The sequence below is a fragment of the Python bivittatus genome, unplaced genomic scaffold (assembly GCF_059951505.1).
Source record: "Python bivittatus isolate LINGU-HERP-01145 unplaced genomic scaffold, Pbiv_v1 ctg000070_np1212, whole genome shotgun sequence".
In the NCBI taxonomy this organism is placed as follows: Eukaryota; Metazoa; Chordata; class Lepidosauria; order Squamata; family Pythonidae; genus Python; species Python bivittatus.
In genome coordinates, this window is record NW_028277034.1 from 54,858,899 (window position 1) to 54,873,788 (window position 14,890).

At 46.5% G+C, this 14,890-nt stretch overlaps 1 protein-coding gene across 6 annotated transcripts in view; it reads left to right on the forward strand.

The window, feature by feature from the left end:
* RNF24 (ring finger protein 24) overlaps positions 1–7,375 on the forward strand; it is a 52,954-nt gene extending 45,579 nt beyond the window's left edge. For all 6 annotated transcript variants that reach the window (XM_088133191.1, XM_088133190.1, XM_088133188.1 and 3 more), the window contains 3 exons: positions 1,156–1,197; positions 3,629–3,708; positions 4,685–7,375. In XM_088133191.1, coding sequence (XP_087989317.1) covers positions 1,156–1,197; positions 3,629–3,708; positions 4,685–4,826 — 264 coding nt within the window. In that variant the 3' untranslated portion in view covers positions 4,827–7,375. The remainder of the gene's footprint in view (positions 1–1,155; positions 1,198–3,628; positions 3,709–4,684) is intronic.
* Positions 7,376–14,890: the final 7,515 nt, after the last annotated feature.

The following is a 14,890-nucleotide window of genomic DNA, read 5'->3' on the forward strand; positions in this document are numbered from 1 at the left end:
TGTGAGTCCAAGACTCTCCAGTTGTGTACCAGTCACAAAGGAGGAATTGTGATGCTGTTCAGGAGTAAATATGGAACATCTATAGATCCAGTTGGTCCAAGCAACCAGTCTCTCCATCTTGTCAGAGTTGAGCTTGAGCTTGTTCCTCTCCATCCAAACTCCCTCCAGATACTAGGACAAGACCGTGACAGCATCATCTGGTCAGCCTGGTGTTAAGATGTAAAATACCATAGTTGATGGTATCAAAAGCTGCCAAGAGATTGAGGAGAACCAGGATGGTTGCACCACCCCATCCTACCTCTGCCAAAGATCATTGACAAGCATGGCCAATACCATCTCAGTGCTATGTTCTAGAATGAAACCTGACTGAAGAGGGTCTGAATAACCCATGTCCTCCATGATCTTCTGAAGCTGTAGCCTGACCACCTTCACAAACTTCTCCAAAAAGGGAAGGTTGGAGACTGCATGAAAATTGTCCAGGACTGAGGGTTGTCTCCTTCAGGGCAGGCAATACCACCCCGATTCTTTCAACAAAGCAAATATTATTGCATGAACCCACATCACACACAGACACTGAGTGGCCCTCACCAGCCAGGAGGAGCATGGATCTAATTGATAGGTGGCTGGGTTAACTAACCTGAGCATCCTGTCTACTTCCTCAGGAGTTACCTTGTCCCAGGTAACCATACAAGACCTTGCTTCCATCACCTTGACCAGACCTGCCCAGTCAGAGTCCAAGTGAATCTGAAGGAATTTATCTGCCAGATGCCAAGAATATTCCTCATAGTGGCCTTCCAGATGATGCTGTGCTCATCTTTCCCCAGCAAGGAATGAATCACTTTAAAAAGGATGACTGTCCACATTTGTCCTGTAAACAGAACAACCAAGGAGCTCTCAATGAGGGAGCAACATCCATTTGCTGCCAGATTCTAGACCTTAAAACATCCTTCATTCTGGATTTCAACTCCCAGAATTCCCCAGCCCAACATGGCCATTGCTGAGAATTCTGGGAGTTGGTCCACACATCTGGAAGCGCACTTCCTGGTTGGGGAAAGCTTATTTAAAAAATTCAGAATATTCTGTGTTTGCATTCCTTGTTTTTCTTTGTTTTGCAATGATAAAATTCCTCTATCAACATGCTATCTTTATTTTCAGGTTATCCTAAAGGAAAAGGTCAAAGAACTCAATTTACACGAGGTAAGCTGGTCTCTCAGTTGCTTAAACTACCAATACCATTGGTTAGTATGGTGTTTCTCAACCTTGGGACATTTAAGAGGTGTGGACCAACTCCCAGAATTCCCTAGCCAGCATAGCCAAGGGAATTCTGGGAGCTGAAGTCCACACCTCTTAAAGTTCCCAAGGTTGAGGAACCCTAGGTTAGTATCTCAGCATTTTGTTATGAGTCAAACTCTACTTCCACTGCCACAGACAAATCTTCATTATCATTTAGCCTTGATAACAAACTGCATTTGGAGTTCAGTTCCCACGGCCTTTGGGAATTTGCTCTCTGGGAATCCAGATGTGGAGGGTTCCAGGTGGGAAAGAATATGTGAGTAGGTGGCAGCAATGTGAGTCATCTTGAAAAAGCTAAGCTGGGCTAGACTTGGTTTGTACTTACATGGGAGACCCCTAGAAAACTCCAGGGCTGGGCCCATAGCAAACCACTACAGAATTGCTCCCCATAAAACCTCATGGACACATCCATGAACTCACCTGGAATGGGGCTCCATCAAAGGAGACTTTACTTTTAGCTCATCAGGAGGTGTCATCACCTAATTGGCCTTGGCTCAGCTTGAAAAAGCTAACCAGGGTTGGATCTGAGGAGTACTCAGATAGGAAACCCATTAGTAAAGTCCAGAGCTGGAAACAAGACTGGGAAGCTGAAAAGCTTCTCAGAGTCTTTAAAAAAAAAATCAGTGATGCAGCTTTTCATAACTGCAAGGGAATACATCAAATTCAGATGGGTCCCAAAGATAGAAGCAAAGTGGGATAATTCAGATCTTTGCTCTGGATTTGGACCATTGCAAAACTGCAGGGTGGGGGGAGGGATTGCTAACATCTCAGAGGACAGGCAAAGGGATCTTTGTGGACTTGAATATTGGGCCCCATCCAACGAAATAGTGTTCATGGCGAACAATGTAGGGTTCTGCACTTAGGCAGGGAAAAACAGATGCACAGGTACAAGATAAGGTGATACCTGGCTCAGCAGTAGAACGTGGGAGAAGATCTGGGTGTCCTGGTAGAGCACTGATTAGGCACAAGCCAGTTCCGTGCTGCAGCAGCGAAAAGAACTAATACGATCTTGGGCTGCATCAACAGAGGTATAATGTTGCACCTGAGACACTATGTCCAGTTTTACTTGCCACAGTATAAAAAGGACACTGAGCAACTGCAAAGAGTACAGAGAAAGCCACAAAGATAGTGAAGGACTTGGAGGCCAAAGGAAGGTTAAAAGAGCTGGGTCCGTTTAGCCTAAAGAGGAAAAGGCTAGGGAGAGGCATGACAGCAGTCTTCCCATTCTTGAAAAGCTGTCGCAAGGATTTATTCACCCTAGTGCCCAAGGGTAGGACAAGAACCCATGGGTGGCAGTTTTACAGAGAGAGATCCAAACTCAAAATAAGGAGGAATTTTGGGGCCATAAGAGCTACGAAGCAGAGGAACAGCCTGACTCTCGATCGGGCTCCATCGCTGGAGGTTTTCAAGCAAAGGTTGAACAGCCCTTTGTCTGGGATGGTCTGAGGATGCCTGTGCTGGTCAGGGGGTGGACTGGAAGATCTCCAAGGTCCCTTTCAGCTCCAGGATTCTATGAAAATGGTACTCATGAGTTGCTCTCTGGAATGTGCAATGCAGGAGCAACGCTGTTGAGAAAGTGGCTTTCTCAGAAACCCAGGTGGACCGAGGGATGAGAATATGGGATTTTCTTTCAATTCAGGGGAACCTAGCCATCAGGACTAGCCTAGGGCTAGCACTGCAGCCTTGGCACATGGTATATTTTATGGGGGGTCTCTGCTCCTTCTTGGTGAGCCCATTCTTCCTCCTTTGGAGCAGCTCTTGCAGTTTCGCTAGGAGTTCACCCAATTAATCACGGCCTTCACTTTGCAAACGAAGGAATCCATTTGCTTCAACTTTCGTCAGATTCTGTCCCCAGACAGCCAAGAGAGAATCTATAACCCCCCGCTTCCAAATTTTAAAGGAACATAGTTTAATCTGACATTGACAAAGGGTAACATTTGGCAGGCTTGGTTCCATCATAAAGTCTAGTTTCTGTGCCAAAGTCATCTCTCTCAAGTCAGATTTGACTATGGAGAAATGTCTCTGTGGCTTTCTTGGAACAAAAATAGGGAAACAGTTTGCCATTATCTTCTTCCAGATGTTTTCATGGCTTCCCAACCTAGCCTACAACCCTGAGATTTCCCCTCCAATTAAAAACCAGGTCTGACCCTGCTTAGCTTCCAAACTCAAGACAAAATCAGGCAAGTCCTCCTTCTAGCTGGGTTGGCCACCTTACCTTGTCTTCTCAGATGTCCAGGTAGATCTGCCGCAAATGCCAGATATTCTGTACCAGTGTGCCCAGCTGATCATTCACTGACTTTTTTCTTAAAACTTTTCTCCTCTGCTTCTTTTTCAGATCTGTGCCGTTTGTTTAGAAGAATTCAGGCCCAAAGATGAGCTGGGAATATGTCCGTGCAAACATGCGTTCCATAGAAAGTAAGCCCGGGTCAGCTGGGAGAATGAGAGGGAAATGCCAACGCGGGGGTCTCCTCGGACGGCTGTGGGTTGCCCATTCGCACAATACATAGAGCCACCTAGGCAGAGGGTGGGGACACTTTGTTTTCTCACTTGCCCATCCTGTCGCAGCCAAGTACCGTGATTGTCATGGCCATGAGGAAGGAAAAAATGCTTGGCATACATTAGCTAGTCATGGACATGGCTTGCTAGATTTCACTTAAGGGTAGGTCTTCCCCAAATGAATGCAGCTCAGCAGGGGAATGGGCGTTGTGAGGTAGCAACTCCCATATCCAGCGGGTCTAGGAGAAACCCCCCATCTGAAACCAGTGGTTGGTCTAAGGCAGGGTTTCTCAGCCTTGGCAACTTACAGATGTGTGGACTTCAGCTCCCAGATTTTCCCAGCCAGCCCCAAAGCTCTGGAAGCTTTGAACTTCTGGCCAGTGTGGCTATTAAAATTAGGAGTGGGGGGTGGGGCTTGCTCTCTGGATGCAGAGAATGGCCAGCGCTTCCTGGGTCCTGAAGTTCAGAACAATTCCCAGCTATTTATCCACAGCTGTTCCTGAGCAAGGTGTGGGAGAGGCGATGGTCCACCAGCCACAACCCTGTTTGGAAAAAGCCCATATATTCATATATCTCCTATTTACATGGGCAACAAGGAGGACAGGAAGGAGAGACAAAATGTGAACGTTTCTCTCTCTCTCTCTCTCTCTCTCTCTGTTAATTCCTTCTTGGCCTCGACTCCTGCAACCCACCGTGCTAAAATAACGCTTCCAAAATTCTCTGGTGTGCCCTTTTACCAATTCGTCCCTCGGTTCGTTAGAAAGGCCTTCCTGACATTGCCCGATCAGGGCAAAAAGATCTTTCCAATGTCTGTCTCTAGCCAACCATGGAGTTGCTTTAGTTGTGATAGCCGTGGCAGCTTTCCAATTCAAGGGGATTCTCTCTCGTCCCACAGATGCCTCATTAAATGGCTGGAGGTGCGGAAAGTGTGCCCCCTCTGCAACATGGCCGTCCTGCAGCTGGCCCAGCTCCACAGCAAGCCGGATCCCCACGGCCCCCCGCAGGAACCCCTGCCCGGGACAGCAAACATCGTATAGCTTCCCGCCAGCTGCGCCCTCCTCCTCCCCAACAGACTCCACCAACGCCTGCAGAGACTCGCCAATCTCTGGGCCTGCTGCTTACCGCCTCGGAGGATCTTCCAGGACCCCCTTTATCTCATGAAAAACACCCGGGATGCCCCCAAGGAAGAAGGGCAGACGTTCAAGCTAGGGAAACGCCAAGAGCCCGGAGCAGCAAGGACGCAGGGAAGCGAGCAAGGCTCCGGTTTTGTCTTTCTCTTAATTTTTTTTTTCTTTTTGTAAATGCACTTTACCAAGAGACGTGTGTCGAGGAGGTGAGCTGGCTGTCTTGGATTTGGATCAGGCAGTCAGCGAAGGAGACCGAGAAAGGGACTCCAAAGCCAAGATGGGAGATGCAGTGGGGAGCAAGCTGGGAGCCGTGCCAGAGCGAGCGGGCCTCTCCGGATGGAGAGGCTGCACGTGGAAAAAGCGCCCTTTGGTTCCAGCGCTTGGGGGTCACCTTTGGCCAAATTGCTTGTGGGTCCCAGAACTGGACAGGAGCAAGAGAATTCTGATTCCCCTTGGAAGACGAGCCGGGATGGGAAAACCTTTCGTGCAGCGGTATTGCAGTTCACACAGCCTCTGGAGCGGTAAAGGAATACCTCTAGATCCCACGCCTTCCGGGTGAGGCGCAGAGGAGCAAGGCTTGTTGAAAATGAGGGTGGGGTCTGCCAAATTGTGACTCTGGGGGCCTTGCAAAGCCACTTGAGCCCCAGAAAGTGATTCCTTAATGCAGTGTTGTCCAAACTTGGCCACTTTAAGATGAGTGGACTTCAACTCCCAGAATTCCCCAGCCAGCATGGAATTCTGGGAGTTGAAGTCCACTCATCTTAAAGTGGCCAAGTTTGGACAACACTGCCTTAATGCCTGCTGAAAAGGGAAGGAGGGAGAAATAGGTTCTCGCCAATGTCGGCAACTTGATGAGAAATCGGTCGTTCTGTTCCCCCCAAAAATTCCCTGGACTCTGCCGTGATACACAACAGCATCTCTCGTTCCCCAAATGTGAATCCCTTTCGAATCGTTTGCCAGCACAAAAGCGCGTCCCCAGAACTAGAGTGGATTTGATTTTCTTTTTTCAAATGTAAAGTGAGACCCCTTTGGGCCCTGAATTGAGTGTCTAACGGGTTTTGCAAGAAGTATGGGCAGATTTTGGTGGCGGGGTTCGTCTGGGAAGAGAGCAAAGGTTGTAAAAGGTCTTTCCAGCCCAGCTTTAGGTTGTGTACACTGGCCAACCAAGATGAAAAATAAATAAATTAGTGAAAGGTGGTGCAGTTGTGAAAGCACCAATATCTTGCCTGAAATCTCATGTGATATTGCCAAGAATCATGCTCCCCTTTGGTGCAAAAATGGCCCAGATCTTGTGAGATTTTAGCAATCATTTTATTTGAAGAGGGGGAGGGAGCTGTGATGGGCCCCCATCCCAGCCTCTCCCATTGCATTACTTCCCCAACCGGGTGACTACCTGATGTGTGGGATTGCAACTCCCAGAATTCCCAGCCAGCCTGGCCTGAGAATTCTGGGAACTGAGAATTCTGGGAACAGCAGCCACCAAACATCCAGAGGGCAGCTGAAGAAGCTAAGCTAGCAGAATGGAATGCTTCCTTTTCCAATTCATAGTTCTTTTTGCTCACCAAGATCTGGACTTGGTGAAAATAGTTTACCAAGCCAAGTAGCTCATGTTCAAATGTAGAAGTTCCATCAGATTTATGCACTTTTTCCCTTCATTTCTCTCCATTAGAAGGTCAGTCGGGACAGACTGATGGAGGATTGACCTTCGGTAGTGAATCCGCCTTCCCGGAAATACCTGCTTGCATTAGAAAGAGCAAGTTTCTAGCCCTCATTGTTTCCAAGAAAGCTTGGATGCTGATTCCATGGTCAGTATGGTGCATTTCATACAACCGAGGCAGGAAGCTACCCCAAACTTTGATCCCCCTTTTTGTGGGGAGGTGTTATTATCTGTCAATAGTTTCAAATTGTTCAAAGGATGCAAGGAAGGGATTCCTTATCCAGTATTACAAGCATCAGTGTAAGTTTTTCTAACGTTGGCATAGACTGTTCCTTCAACCCCTCCAATAATAGGATAACTTTCTGATCTTTGGCACAAATTTCACGGAGGTGGCGATAACAGCCTAGGCGTATGATTTTCCTTAAACATTTTAGAACATCCAAGTCCATTCTTACCCAATTCTGTTTTCTCCCTCCAGCATCATTTTGTAAATTGTGTGACTCTTGAGAGTTTATGAACCATAGGGATCCTCCTGGATTCATAGACGCATTTGTACACTAAAAATATAAAATTCTGCAGCAGAATTTTTTTTTTAAAGAAAAAAGGACAAAGAAAACAGTTGCTGGGGTTTTATTTTGTAAGCTATATTTTTGTATATTTAATTGCTATTTTAAAATTCTAATGCATCTTTTTTGCTAATCACACTATTCTTAAAAATGGGGTGGGGTGGGAGTTCGCATGTGATTTGACTTGAAATGTAAATAAAAGCAAATTTTGGACATCACGAGGCTTGAGAATCTGTATACCAAAGTAGCTTTGGATAATCTGCTAGAGATAATCTTCCTACGGTTGTACAAAGAGATGAGAAGTCAGGATGCTTGCACATAGATTCCCAGGAAAAACAAGAGTTTCCCAGTTTTCTTCCATAGTCATACGAGAAAAAGAGAGGAAGGGGATCCTGCTTGCAAACAGAATTTGCAATCTTGATCGTTTTTATTTACTGCCATATTTGTAGGCCACCTTAATTGTGAAGCAAGGCAAGGAAGCAATAAAGCCCAACAAGCAAACGAACGACAAAGCAGATTAAGACACGCAGACGCTCCCAGCACCCAGCTGAGTTAGGGCCAAGCACACTGTACGCCCCGAAGGGTTTTGCTTCATTACACAAGACAAGGAAGGAGAAACTGTAATGCAGAGCACGGGAGCCACCCCCAAGAAGGCTTGTTGGCCCCACTTACTTTCCAGGAAAGGGAAACTTTAGTAGGCCCTCCACAGATCTTCTGTCAGGCCCAGTCCAAGAACAACGGTGAAACGGTCCAGTCGAATAAAGTTCCTTTATTTGCTTACACCCTATAGACAGAATCTTGCCCAATTCAAACTATACTGCAGCAACTAGTGGAGATACCCTGGGAGATTCTAGGGAGTGGCTACCCTGAACCTCTTGCACTTCCTACGCTCCTGCTCCGGACTGTGTTGTCTCTTGTCTCCTTTCCCCTCCTGGAATGCACCCCTTCCCTCTTGATAGCCTTGATCTCCCACATCACTCTCCTCGTAGAGACATCCCCTCACATCTTCAGACTAGATGAGCAGAATCAACCTTAGGAAGACAGTATCTGATGCACACTACTGCAATGCCGTGTAGGGCTTTTGTAGGTGGTGACCAGCACTCTGCATTGGCTCCAGAATGGTCACCAGTGCAACAATCCCAAAATTGGAGCTATTCTGCAATGGCAGGATTGTCCCACCAGCTGTCTCGCTGCTGCATTCAAATCATCTCAGAAGCTGGGACTGCAGTTTCTGCTTGGTGCTTCAGCCAGAGTCCAGGAGGTGCCATAAGTCAGGAACTTTGGAGGGAGCACGATCCCATCGAGAGAAACAATCAGGATTTTAATCCTACCAGATTGCCCCAATGTCTTTTGATGAGAAGCAACTCAATTTTAGTAGGATCCAACTAAATGTGACAATCTCCAGGGTTTCCATGGCGTGAATAGTTGGGTATCATCACCAATGACAACTCAAACCAATGGATGACCTCGCCCAGTGGCATACAGATGTTAAATGGTATGAGAGCATGAAAGGGATTTAATTTGTGTGGGGAAGTAGATCGGGTCAGGGCAGTGCAAGATGGGTAGGGAAACAAGCAGCAACCATCTCCCTCTTTCAGGGTCCCTTGTCTTCACGAGTCTTCACCTGAGAAGAGGCCCTTTCAGATCAAAGTTCAGCCACTTGAGACACTCCAGATGTTACTGGATGACAATCCCCATCATCTCTATTGGCAAGGCTTCGGGGTTCAGTGTATCGGGTGAACCAAACCCGCTGGGTTGGTTTACAATTTAATATATTGTTCCAACCCAGAAAATGGGTTTAATTCATTAACCAAGTTAAGCACATTGTGTGAGCCCTGCAAAAGGCAGCATCAAAAACAGACGTCTTTGGTTTTGTTCCACTTCCCTTCCCGGCTGGGTTTTCCTTATCCATTCCTTGCACAAGGGTGTGCAAATGTGTTTGCAAACACTGGCAGAAAGCAGACCTAACTGCAACCTAGGCTGGCGGTTGAAAGAATCTGGAAATCTTCCAGGTCTGGAGGGAGGCGGCGGACCCAGTTCGTGGCCTCCCACTGCTGGGGCACCTTGAGAGCTGAGCACTTGTATTTGCCGTGCACGTATCTTGCGCAGAACCGCTTGCTCAGGCAAACACAAGTGGTTTCCTACATCCCTGCCCTGTGCAGCCAAGGGTAATTCCTGGAATAAACACTGTCCTGGAAAATGTGTAGCCCGAGCCAGAGAAGCCCTGGCAGAAAGAATTTGGCAAAGTTAAGAACCAGGGCGCGGCTTTTGTATTCATTGCTTCTTCTGTTTTTCCCTTTTCCCGGTCCATCCCTTTTCTTTTCATGTCTTTCAGACTCTCGGCTGGGGGGGGGGGCGCCCGGCGGTTGATCTGGGAGAGCTGCTCTTGCACCCTTTTCGGCTGATGCGTGAGGTTTAAGCAGTTCTCGGTTAAGGGTTTTGCAGACCGTGACCTGCTTCTTGCAAACGAGTCTTATCCCAAGGCTATGACACACTCTGATTTTGGCATCATGCTGTGCACGCACCCACCAATTCTGGGTTGTGAAAGCAGAGTTTATGCCTAGCAATTGCACAAACCAAGGCCCTTTAGCTGGTTGAACTGACTGTGGTTCAATGGTGGCTTAGCTCGATACCCAGACTAAACCACTGGCTCACTGTGCTGTAGAAAGCCCATCTATTATTGTCCACAGTGGAGGCGTCAAGTGGAGGAATGGTTCAGTCTCCAAGGGCCCTCCTGCAAACTGCTCGTACAGTTCCCCGCAGATAGAATCGGCCTTTGGGCAACTGGTTTTGTAATGTTGTGGCACTCTTTGGGGAAAACAGGGTCGAGGAGATGCCAGCTTTGTTCTTTCCAGAACAGTGAGCTTCTGTGTTGTTTGCAGACATCAATATTCCAAGCTGACTTTCTGTATACTACATGCACAAGTTGTTCTGCCCCAGGGTGGGATAGCAATGGTTGGCTTCATCTGCAAAGGCAAGATGGAAAAGTGAAACCAGCTTCTTCATGCAGAGTTCACCGATGGAATTTACTGCTTCTGGAGGTAGATGTGTGGCCCCTATCTTCTGGGGTTTCAATGGTGACTGCATCTGTCCATGACAGATGCAAATCTTGGCAGCCAGATGGCTGATGGCCTCCTTTAAACGTCCCCTGCTGGGTGTGATGTGAAAGAGGAAGCCTATACTGATGCACTCTATGAAGGGAGACCTAGTTAGACCGCTATTCTTCTCTGCGCCTTTCTGTCCTTACAAACCATCCGTGCTTCCATCAAGTCCAAACACCTCTGCAGGGCCCTTTGTTTCTTGAAATGACTCCCCTCTTTCTCTTTTAGGATCTCAACTCCATCCAACCATTACTTTGGTCTACAAGATCCCCACTCCCTTCATAGATCTGTATTTTTTGCCATTCAGTCTTCTTTCTGTAGAACATGCCACGTTCTGTAGGACCATTCAACGTTCTTGTCCTGCTCATTCCCTTGTGGACTCAGTCCACCTTCATTCACCACCCATTCATTCCTGAGCCTTTCTCAGTTTAGCAGGCCAACTTCTTAGCTGCCCTGCTCCCATCCAACTATCTTATCCTTTTCCTGACATCCCCAACTTTCACTTCCATACAATGAAGAGGGCAGAAGTACATCTTATGCCCAACCATTTAGCTTTTTTTCGACAAGCATTCCTTGCAAGAGACCATATACTTACCAGCTACCTTTCTATGAGTATTTGTACATTTTTTTGAAAAAGGGGTGGGGGATTCAGGAACCAAGAATGGCTCCGTCCAAGCTGTTTGGAAAGAACTAGCCTGCCCTCTACAGACCATGGGTGAAAAGAGCTGAGCTTGTAGTAATGGAGTTACTAAAGAGCTGTAGGAATTACTAGTTACTAAAGAGCTGTAGTAATGGAGTAGCTTTAAACAGACTGTGTACACATGTGCGCGCACACCCACACACATGCACAACGTAAGCACGTTGCTGTTAATTTTAGCAGGACAGCCTGTTCCAGCCCCCCATGTCTGTTTCAAAATACAAGTTGGGGTTAAATACCAAGCTAAACCATTTGGCTTCGATTGACCATGTTGTGCAATGGCTACCAAGATCTGCAAGCCACATTCCATTTCATAAATGCACCATTTCCGTAGAAATGAGGGCTACTATAGTCTGCACAGCAGATCAAGGGCCACCCTACAAAAAAGGTAGGTCTGGAGGGGTCAGTGTTGGTAGCACCATTCATTTCTTTTTTAACAAAATGTTAAGCTCCAGAGGGTCAGTGTGGGGGAGTGGTGAAGGGGCTGGACTTGGAACAGAAAGGGCCAAGTTGAAGCCCCTCATCTGGGACTGACTTTGGGCCAGTTCCTCCCTCTCAGCCCAGACAACTTCACAGGGTTGCTGTGGGGAAAGATAAGGGGCGGAACCACCATGTTGGCCTCAAGTCCCTGAAGGAAAGGCGGGATATGAGAAGCAAATAAACGACTGTGTTGTTTTATTTGAGAATTAACGTAGCTGGGATTCCTGTGACAGCAAAGCATGGCTTGTCTGAAGCTTAGCATGTTCCATGCACCCAAACAGTCGTTTGTAAGCCATGGTTTCTGAATTAAAAATGTTGTGAGAACCAATCAATTACAGTTTAATAAACTGAGAACAAACCAGGGCTTGATATATGTGGAAGCATGATCGAGTTGGCCCATTTATTTTCCCACTGTTGTTTTAAATAGAGTGTTCTTAATGCATCCAGCAGCCCTCTTGGTGGTAACACGGAAGCGGTTCTTGGGGGGTGCTTTTTCCAGCTTTTCAAACTAGCACTTGGGCCCAAGATTTCCTGGAGGTCTCCCATCCAAGGGATAACCTTGGTTAACGTCTGAGCCTAACAGCACTCTGGAAGACTGCATTTTGGCTCTCCTCTCTCCTAAGGCTCTGGTCACATGCACAAGTGTGTGCATGCGAAGGTTACTACTGCCCCACGTCGGGAGTAGAGTGGCATCAAAATCTGAACGAATAAATAAATGTTATGAGTGTTCAAAAGCCGATTTCTGGCCCTACCTTTCTTTTTCATACAGATTACCCATTCCCTCTTTTTTCCGCCATTTCAATTTTCTGATTCCTGCCCTATTTCTATTATCACTCCTATTCTGGAATCCGATGCACCTTCTGGAACCACGTGAGAAACCCACTTTCTCTTTCAGCGCGCAGCTCCCCTTGACCTACTTTTCCTTAACAGTGAGCACACGACGTCACAGTGGGACTGAAGCCTTTGAAAGTGCCAGAAAGTATTTTTGAACAAGCACACAGAGTCCCTTTCTTTCATCTGCTCCATGAATAGCAAAAGCAAATCCGCCCCACTGTCTGCCACAAAGGACTCTGGTACCTGCCCAAGCCCTGCCTTGGGCTTTGTATTCTGACGTACAAAGTGAGCTTGCAGAAGGACGAAGGATGGGTTGAAACTCAGTGAGAAACACACCACTCCAGTAAGGGCAGATGCCTCTGCAGCAGAACCTGGAAAACCTCTATGGGTAGCCTGGATGTCCTTGAGATGTGCTGGATTTCAAATGGCTATGGTTGGCTGAGAAACGGGAGTGCTAGTTTATCTTATGCTGTGCCTTCTGTGAATACGTGTGAAGGACACTCACTTGGGGAGGGCTGGAAAAGATGAGACTGGGTCCTTGATACTCAGATGGTCTGAGCATGTAAAAGGTAAGACAAAAGATCATCTTCAGAAAGATATAAAAATCAGGGATCCCTCTTCAACCATCTCGCCACAGGACCATGCACAACAACTTCTTCCAACAGTGGATGCTTACAAGTATGGAACTGGGTTCCTAATTCAATCTACTTGTATGTTACTTTTTGGTTAAAAGAAATTCCCTTTCCCAGGGGACTATAAAGAAGCACACTGGGTTGTGTGCAGATGTGACATGTAGTAAGTAGGTTTGCTCTAATCCACACCAACAGATATCTGTGTTCCCATCTCTGCTCTGTAGGTGATTTGTAAATGGAGAGACGGTCTCAATGAAGCAGAGGAAAAGGCAATGGCCACTGAATTGATATTCAGGGTAGACAACACAGAGCCCTAACAAAGCACAGCAGGAAACAGCAAGGGCAAGACAACTTTTTAGTGTTCTGTAAATCTAAATTATTGCTTTCAAAGAGATTGTGGCAAACTGAACTGGGAAAAGGAAGGCTATTTAAACAATGTACAACCCCCAGAACGAACAGAGTATGCTTGAATTTATTCAATAGTTTCAGGGTTTAAAAAGCCAGAGAGATGGCCTTAAGGCATTTTTATAATACCTTTAGATGTCATGTTATTCAACGCTCCAGGCAGCTTAGACTTGAACTCATGGCACTATCAAATAGCAAAGGCTTAAAAGCTAAGTTCAGAACTGTTTACAACAGTATGAACTGGTGGGTTTCTATGAAATGTACACAGCAGCCAAGGAAATCGGGACACGTTAACAGAACATTATCTCAGCCCTTTGTTGTAACATATAGCAGTGAATTCAAAGCTCAAAGTGGCTTTGAATCCTCATGACAAATTTAAGGATGTGAACTGGAAAAACCACCTGTTGGGACCAACATTATAGAGAGAGAAGAGAGACACTGAAGCAAAGAGAAAGCAGCACGGCAGTTGATGGTTACCAATTTTTACCCAGACCACTTTTCATCCAGGCCTACCCTATTTCTCATCGACCCACTTCCTGAAGTGCAGCCCTTGACAGTCCTCTGAAAGCTGAGGATGGGCCCCAATTGGAAAAGTTTCCCATACTTGCATAAGACTATCAAACAGGTACAGCCATACAGAGGAGTCTGCTCATTTTTTTGCTGGAGAACCAAGACAGGCCACTGTCTGCAGTTCAAGATGCTTTACTGTATTAACAAAACCAGAGGTTCAGGAGTTCACTTGTATCTCAGTGTTTCGGGGGGGGGGGGGGGGAGTGTGGAAAAAAGAAGAAACGATTGCCAGAGTCCAAAATAGATGTTGCATCTGTTAAGCAGAACCACAGACTTCCTCCCCAACTCCAAAAAATTCTGAAATTTTGCATTTGGTATGGAGGCATGGTAGTTCTTTTAGGTAAGCTGGTGGTGAACCTACAGCTCTGTTCCTCTGCAGCTTTTGAGGCAAGACCATGCGTGTCAAAGGTGACACACCATATTTTGGGTGACACACCAGCATTCACCAACACCTGACAACAACCTATTCTCCCTGTCTGAGTTACCAAAAAAACTGAATTTGTTCTACTCGTATTTCATTTTTGTAATTATTTGACGTTTCTTTATATAATACATGGTATCACACATGATTGGACTGTATTTTTTAAAATAAATGAATATGTAAAGAATTGTTTCACTTTTGTTTGGGAGGGGGTGACATGACACCAGAGCCAAGTTAGCATTTCCCGAATTTTTGACATGCCGAACACAAAAGGTTTGCCATCACTGACTGACCTAGAGTGTTGGAGCTACCAAACCATTTTCTCCAACCTGCGTTGGCCAGCAGGAGCAACTGCATGGTATGGTAAAATAAGTCAAGATGGCGGCCAGAACAGTGCAACTGAAACTCTGCCTGTTTTTTACACGCCCTGCACAGCCACAGCTTTGATCATAGTGTTCTGGCCACCATCTTGACTTTTTTACCATACCCTGGGGACTTTCCTGTTGGCTACAGAGGTTCTATGATCTCTTCTGGGTTTGGTCTATGGCAAACTGGTCAAGAAAATAGCCTGGTCAAAACTGGTCAAAAAAATGTTTGATCATCCACTCGGT